The sequence below is a fragment of the Camarhynchus parvulus genome, chromosome 6, assembly GCF_901933205.1.
Source record: "Camarhynchus parvulus chromosome 6, STF_HiC, whole genome shotgun sequence".
Taxonomy (NCBI): domain Eukaryota; kingdom Metazoa; phylum Chordata; class Aves; order Passeriformes; family Thraupidae; genus Camarhynchus; species Camarhynchus parvulus.
The window spans coordinates 31,298,885-31,306,523 of NC_044576.1; the positions used below are offsets into that span (position 1 = coordinate 31,298,885).

The 7,639-nt window shown below is 58.3% G+C and overlaps 1 protein-coding gene across 1 annotated transcript; it reads left to right on the forward strand.

The window, feature by feature from the left end:
• Nucleotides 1–2,233: 2,233 nt before the first annotated feature.
• HMX3 (H6 family homeobox 3) lies at nucleotides 2,234–3,468 on the forward strand. The gene is made up of 2 exons (XM_030951469.1): nucleotides 2,234–2,549; nucleotides 2,760–3,468. Exons 1-2 carry the CDS (start codon nucleotides 2,234–2,236, stop codon nucleotides 3,365–3,367), a joined length of 924 nt encoding a protein of 307 aa, XP_030807329.1. The 3' UTR covers nucleotides 3,368–3,468.
• The last annotated feature ends 4,171 nt before the right edge of the window (nucleotides 3,469–7,639 follow it).

A 7,639-nucleotide genomic window follows, 5' to 3' on the forward strand; every position in this document is an offset into this window, starting at 1 on the left:
TAGCCCAGGTCTCAGGCAGGAGCCTGAGTTAAGGGGCTATTGGCTGCTTTCTGAACAGAAACTATTTTCTGTCTGTCTGGGGTTTTTTTCCTCTGTACATTTTACCCCAGAGTAGAGGGATATTCCAGAGAAACAGCATTTGTTTGGAAAATTCCCAACGACCTTTTCTTTGCCAGGAGATTTAAGTTGTTAACGAGAGCAGGAACAAGAAACAGTTGTTAATAACAGAATATTTCTGCAAACTCTTAATTGCTGAGACCCCATCCCCAAGATGTGTGGAAGGTACATGAAACACCACATCTGTTGCAGCCAAAAATACTGTGCAACCGGTTCTATATAAATTCTCCCTCTGCTTATAACTCCAAGTGTTCAGGGGTAGGAGAGACTCCTGGGCAGTTTGTTTCAGATTAAAAAAATTGCCAAGTGGGTGTCTTTAAAACGAAATAGCAAAAAAAATATCAGGTAGATTTGATCGAGGCATTAAAATGTTTACGAGTAGAGATTGTTGCCCCCTGTGCACATGTGAGCACGTCCAAGTAGAGAGCTCTGCATGTGCCAGGGCAGATTTGTGCAGTGCACGCTCAAAGGTATTCCAAACGTTTAGAAGGATGCCAGAAATGAGTGGCTCCTTGATTCCTTCCTTCCTTCCTTCCTTCCTTCCTTCTTTTTTTTCTTTTTTTTTTTCTTTTTTTTTTTTTTTTTTTTCTTCCCTGGCTTCCTTCCTTCCTTCCTTCCTTGATTCCTTCCTTCCTTCCCTTCCTTCCCTTCCCCGGGTACGGGCGGGCAGTACGCCGTATTCCGGCCCTACCGGGGCTCCCGTGGGGTTCCCAGCGCCCCAGGAGCCGCCGCTTCCCGGTGTCCCGGGCTGTGCGGGGCGGTGCGGGGCGGGGAGCGCTCCGGGCCCGCCAGGGGGCGCCCTGCGCCCGGACCCCGGGAGCGGCGGGGACGGAACTGGGAACGGGGCAGGGATGGAGCCGGGAATGGGGAAGAGATGGAGCCGGGAGTGGGGCAGGGATGGAGCCGGGAGTGGGGCAGGGATGAATCTGAGAACGGGGCAGGGATGGAACTGGGAACGGGGCAGGGATGGATCCCTGGATCGCCCCGTGCCCGAACACGCAGAGAGGCAGGTATCCGTGTTCGGATTCCGAGAGCGGGAGCGATCGATCCCGGGAGCCCCCCATAACCGAACCCCGGGAGCGCCCGGAGCTCGAAGCCCAGGAGCAGGGCAGGAACGAAACCCAGGGTTCGAGCAGGAACGAATCCCGCCGCCTTGTGCCCTGATCCCACGAGCAGCGGGCCCGGGTCGTGCCCGCTGTCGCCCGTCCGCCGCGGGCTCGACGTGTCCCGGCGGCCCCGAGGAGGCGGCAGGGCTGCCCGCGGTGCGGAGGGCACCGGCACCGTCGGGGCAGAGCTGTCCCGCCGCCCCCGCCCCGCAGCCGGCCGCTGAGTCGTTTCTGCCCCGCGGCGGAACGGAGCGGAGCGGAGCGCAGCCAGAGGCTGTCCGGTGCCCGGTATCCCGGCGGGGCCCGGCCCGTTCCCCCCCCCCGGCCGCGGGCGGCTTTTGTTCCCGGCGGCGCGGGGCGGGGGCGCGGGGGCGGCGCGGCGGGGCGGGGGCGGTTTTTGAGGCAGGAGCGGCGCGGCCCGTGCCATTCGCCCGCCGCCGCTCCCGCCGCGCTCCGCCGAGCCGCTCCCTTTGTGCCGCCGGCCCGGCCCCGCTCGCTGCCTAATTGGACTCCGTAAACGCCACGGACGGGCGGTCGCCGCCTCCGGGCACGGCGGCGCGTCGGGCGCGGGGGCCGGGGCCGCGGCGGCTGCGAGCAGGGGCTGCGCGGAGCCCTCTCCTCCCGCCGCCTCCCGCCTGATCCCATTCGCCTTTGTGCGTGCCCAATCGCCGCGTGCTCCCCGCGCGGAACGGGGATGACATTTTGATTTCATCATTAGCATCCGGCGTCAGGTTGACGCAGCAGCAGCGGCGGCGGGAGGCGGCGGCGGCGGCGGCAGCGACGACCCCGGCTCTCCGCCTGCCCGCAGCAGCCCCCGGTGCCGCGGGCTGCGCGGGTCCCCCGGCCCCCCGCCCTGCCGCCCCCATGCGAGGGGCCCCCGGCCGGCCCCGCCGCCGCGCTCCCACGCCGCCCCGCCGCGCCTGTCCCCCGCGCCGCCGGGAGCCGCCACCTGCGCGCCGGGCGCGGGCTGCGGGGCCAGCGGCGGCCAGGAGCCGGGCGGGCAGCGGAGGATGCCGGAGACCGGGCAGGAGCCGCCCAGCGCCCCTCCGCCTCCCCCCAAGGAATCCTTCTACATCAAGAACCTGCTCAACGGCGGCCCCCCAAAGGCGCCCCCCAAGCAGCCGCGGGCGCTGTTCGCCCCCTCGGGCAAGGCGGCGGTGGACGGCGCCGGCTTCGCCCTCTCGCAGGTGGGCGACCTCGCCTTTCCCCGCTTCGAGATCCCGGCGCCGCGCTTCGCCCTGAGCGCCCACTGCCTGGAGCGCGCCCAGACCTGGTGGTACCCCTACGCCCTGACGCCGGCCGGAGCCCACCTGCCCCGCACGGAAGGTACCGCTCCCCACAACTTCCATCGCTCCTTCCTTCCCTCCGTCCCTCCCCGGCGGGGCGGCGGCCGCGGGGCCCGGGGGCGGCGGGGCGGGGGGTGGCGCGGGGATCCGGCCGGCTCGTCCCGTTCCCCCCGACGGGACGCGGGGCCTGGGGGGTGAAGGTGTCTCTTTGTGTCCCTCTTCACGCCCCGCTTCGTCCTTCCCCATCCAGCCGCAGAGAAATCCCTGCTGAGGGACTCGTCCCCCGCCTCGGGCACCGACCGGGACTCCCCGGAGCCGCTGCTGAAGGCGGAGGGGGAGCAGAAGGAGCTGGACTCCAAGAGCCCCGACGAGATCGTCCTGGAGGAGAGCGACTCGGAGGAGGCGAAGAAGGAGGGAGGCGCGGAGGACTGGAAGAAGCGGGAGGAGAGCCCCGAGAAGAAGCCGTGCCGCAAGAAGAAGACGCGCACGGTGTTCAGCCGCTCGCAGGTCTTCCAGCTGGAGTCCACCTTCGACATGAAGCGCTACCTGAGCAGCTCGGAGCGCGCCGGCCTGGCCGCCTCGCTGCACCTGACAGAAACCCAGGTGAAGATTTGGTTCCAGAACCGCCGCAACAAGTGGAAGCGGCAGCTGGCGGCCGAGCTGGAGGCGGCCAACCTGAGCCACGCGGCCGCGCAGCGCATCGTGCGCGTCCCCATCCTCTACCACGAGAACTCGGGCGCGGAGGGGGGCGCGGGGGGCGGCGGAGCCCCCGGCACGCAGCCCCTGCTCACCTTCCCTCACCCCGTCTACTATTCGCACCCCGTGGTCACCTCCGTGCCGCTGCTGCGGCCCGTCTGAGCCCGGCCGCCGCTGCGCGGAGGGGCGCGGAGAGGCGCGCAAGGCACCCGGCCGCTTGTAAGTACTGCAGCCCCCCGTGCGAGGCACCCGGCCGGCGTCTGCGGAGCGCGGGGGACACGAGTGCGGGGCTGGGGGGACCCCTCGGCGGGTGGTGGTAGGAAGAAAGTCGCGGAAATTTAGGAGGAAAACAAAACAAAAAAAAAAAAAAAAAAGAGAGAATAAAAATGTGGGGGGAGGGAAACGAAAATGAGGAAAATGAAAGCTGGGACTTGTAGAGAACCCTGGAGCTGTCACACCTTTTGTAAACGTGGATGAAAACCGCGATGGTCTCTCTCTCTCTCTCTCTCTCTGTGGCTTTAGTTTTATTTTTGTAAAAAAAAAAAAAAAAAAAAAGAAAAAAAAAAGGAAAAAAATAAGAAAAAAAGGGGGGGAAAGGATAGTAATAAAATAAAATGAATGGTCCCAGGCCACTCCTCGAGATTTGCCAAACGCTAACGGGAAGCTGAATTTCTGTTCCTTTCGGATCTCTCCTTCTGCCTCCAAATAATTGTTCAGGCTCCTGATCCTGTCGTGACTCAAACTTCATCGACCACGGCTTTTCATTTAAGCAGACCTTTGCCTCTTTGCTTGCCCACGTTTTGTACCTTTCTGTTTCTGCCATGAGACTTTCACGAGCGAGAAATACAGCCTCAAAGTGAACGGTTAAATACACTCGCACGCTTTGAGTGACCCTTATTTATTATCGTTTACTTAGACATTTTTAATTCTTGTTTATAATTCTTGTTTTCCTAGTTGTCGGGTTGTTTCGGGTTTTTTTCCTTGTAAAGTTATTTCGGTATCTGGGGGGAAAAAACAAATCTGTGCCCTTTTGCTTTCTTTTGTAATACTAATTATTATTATTATTATTAATATTATTGTACTTTTGAACTGTGCAATATTGTACGACGATTCTTAAAGCACTGCTTTTATTTGAATGGTGAGGAAAGGGTTTTTAGCATTGTAAAATTGCGTTTCTTCATGTTGTGCAAAATGAAATAAAAAAGAATTAAAAGCGAAGGAAAGTGAGAAGAGGGGAGCAGGGCATGGGAATTAGCATCGGCCCGGCTTATGCGAATAAATAAGGGAGATTCGGTGAGCTGGGCGCTTTAAGTGAAGGACAATCAACTTTAGGGTAATTTTAATTTATTTGATATGATGTACAGTTTTCTTCTAAAGTCCATTGGGTATGTGGATTTTAATAGGCAGAAATCAAGTGAGGAGTGGACACCTCTAGTCTCTCTCTGTCTTAGTGTCTGCTCACCTGTTGTCTGACAATTGTTTGCTGTCTTCCCAAGGGTTTGGGTTGGTTTGGTTTCTTTTCTTTGTTCGATTTTAAATTCTGTTTTCCAATTTCGGTTGTACCCTCTGCCCTCTCGCTTTCTGTTAGGGATCGGTCCTATTTTTAAAACAGCCTATATTGTTATAAACTTAATGTTGTGGTGCAAAAAAAAAAAATCAATAAAACCCGTTCCTTATCGTTTTTAAGGTGTGGTTTCCGGCGGAAAAAAATATTAATTAAAAAAAGAAGATATATAAACAACAACATGGGGAAAAAAGAGGAAAAACAACAAAACAAATAACCCAAAGGTTGTGTGTGAGCTCCGGGGCTGCGGGCAGCGCACGGAGCCGATCCGGCCGGGGCTGCCTCCTTGGAGCGGGGATGCAGAGGGAAGGGGATGGGCAGCGGGAAGAGGATGGGCAGTGGGGGTCACGGTGCCCGGCTCACCCCCAGCGAGGGTCGCAGCCTCCCGGGGTGGGAGGGGGCAGCGGGGGGATCCCTGCCCACGGGAGCGCCGCCTCCCCCCCGAGGGCTTCCCCTGAACTCCTGCCGCCCCTTCCCCTGCGCCCCCCGGTGCTGCCCCTGCCTCCCTTCGCCCCCTCCTCCCCCGGGGCTGCCGCAGGGTGTCCGAGCCCTGTGCCCACGGCCGGGGCCGTCACGCGTGTTCAAAGCCCCGGCAGGGTTTATTTGGAGAGAGGATCGCTCTCCGCTTCCCGCAGATTGGCCCGAATCGACGTGTTGATAGCGCCGAGGGCAGGATTTGGGGCCAAAGAAATCAAAATAAAACTCAGCGTTGCGAAAAGATAATCCCGCGGTTTCTTTTCGTTTGGGATAAAAACCCTGGCAATGGATCGTAAATGAAAAATAAACAGAGTTTCGGGGTCAAAATGCGGTGCTGGCTGTGTCGCCTACAAACAGAGCGATGCCTTTGCTGTTTGCAGTACCAACTTTGGGACAAGTCGCTTGCAGCCCATTAAAAATATTGTTGCCATAGTAAATACATCTTTCCATTTTACAGCGCGGCAGCACGATGTTATCAAACGGCAAGGAAAAAAAGCTCATTTATTTCTGGTCAGTGCTCGGAAAACGATTCCGGACCCTCCTGGCCCTTTCCCAGCAGAGGAAGGAGCCGATGGAACCAGCGCGGCCCCGGCCCCGCAGCGCGGCCTTTGCGCGGGTGCGGGAGTGGGCAGCGGCTCCTGTGCCCGTCCCGGGACTGTCAGGGGCATTTCCCGGGGGAACCGTGATCTTGGTGGGGTTGATGGGGCTCGGCAGGATTTTTTTTTTAATTAAAGAGAGGGGGGAAAAAAAAAAGAAACTAAGCAATCTAAGCAGATCCCAGCTTTTCTGCTTCCCGCTGCCCTTGCACACGGCGGGATCGAGAGCAGGCGGATGCTGTGAAAGCTGGCGGTGAAGTTGGGCCGTGGGCCGAGGGTCGGTGGGCCCGGTTCGCTGCCCCCCGAGCCGCCCCTCTGCCGCTGCCGGAGTTCCCCACAGCCCGGCCGGGAGGGATGGCACGGAGCGGGATGCTCCTTTCCGTCCGCATCCGCAGCGAGCCCAGCCCGGAGCTCAGGCTTTTCTCAAGCCTTCAGGAGGTGTCCCCAAACTCCATCCTATCCCTCAAGGATCCAGCGAAACGCGAAGCGAAATGTTCCGTTTCTCCCTTCGAGGAGAAGGAGCGAGGGCTCCGCCAGCCCCGGCGCTCCCCGCTGCGCTGCGCCGCTCCCGGGCGGGGAGCGCCGGCCTGGAGCGGGACAGGAGCGGGACAGGCTGCCAAGGGAACCCCCACACCCTCCTCCCGCCCCTCTGGCCCTGCTTAAACTTTCTGGAGATCCCGCATCACTCTGGGATGGAGTGAAAGCAATCGCTTCGAGTGGTGGAAGGAAAATCATCTTTACAGAAACAAAAACTGTCTGTCGGGGAGGCGGGGGCGATTCAAAGAAAGTTGCTTCGATCTTCTCGGCTGTTGGCAACTCCGCGACCACTCGTGTTTACTGCTGCAGCCGCGCTCGGCAAATCTCTGCCTTTGTTTGCAATTCGAGAGATAACGCGGTTCTTCTCGGCCACTGTTTTGAGCAGGGCTGAACAGAACTAGCTCGCCTGTTTGTGGTCGAAACACACATGTATTTCTTTTATTTGGTAGTAAATAGGGGGTTGCTGTGTATAGCAAACAGCGGGGGGAAAGATATAAACTTCCCGGCCACCAGATTTGGGGATTCAGAAGAGTTTTGCCTTGCGGAGGGCTGCGACAGGGAGCGGTGCGGCCCCTCCAGCAGCCGCACGCTCCCGGCGACCCACGTTGGGAGGTTGGTATTTTTTTATCCTAATTATTATTGATAATTTCTTTTTTTTAGCCGAATATTTTCAAATTTTCTGGTACAGGTCGTTGGGAAATGTTTGATTCTGCTGTCGGTGTCTGCGACGTGCAGAACGGGCGGCAGAGGTGGGGGCACGCGGAGCCGCTCCGAGGGAATAATCCCGCTTTAAAACAGTGGTGGAAAACCCTGTGGGTTTGGGTTTCAGGGTTTTTTTTTTCCAAATATGCTGCAAGTGTCTCTGTAATAATCACTTTACTCTATCGACTTGGCATAGTGTGCTAACGGAATGAGAAGACCATTAAGAGCATTAACAGATTGGTACAGCATAATGCTTCAGTTCATATTGATCGTAAAACGTCTGTAAAATATTGTTTCAAATGAATCTATTGTTCCTGCGCTCTTTCGGCGGTGTTGATGACCTTGGTTTGTTCTCCCACATCCAAATTATTCTCTCGCCGCTCCCATACCATTGGGGACCGGCCAGTGGGACCTGTCGCCGCCGTCCCCGCGGACTTTCACCTACCCGAAAGCGTGGTTTGAGGGGTCAGAATCCCCTCAAAAATAAGAAAAATTAGGAAACGTTTATGTAGGAGGGAAGGGAGCGGTGTGAGGGTGCCCAGCGTGCGGGGAGCGGCT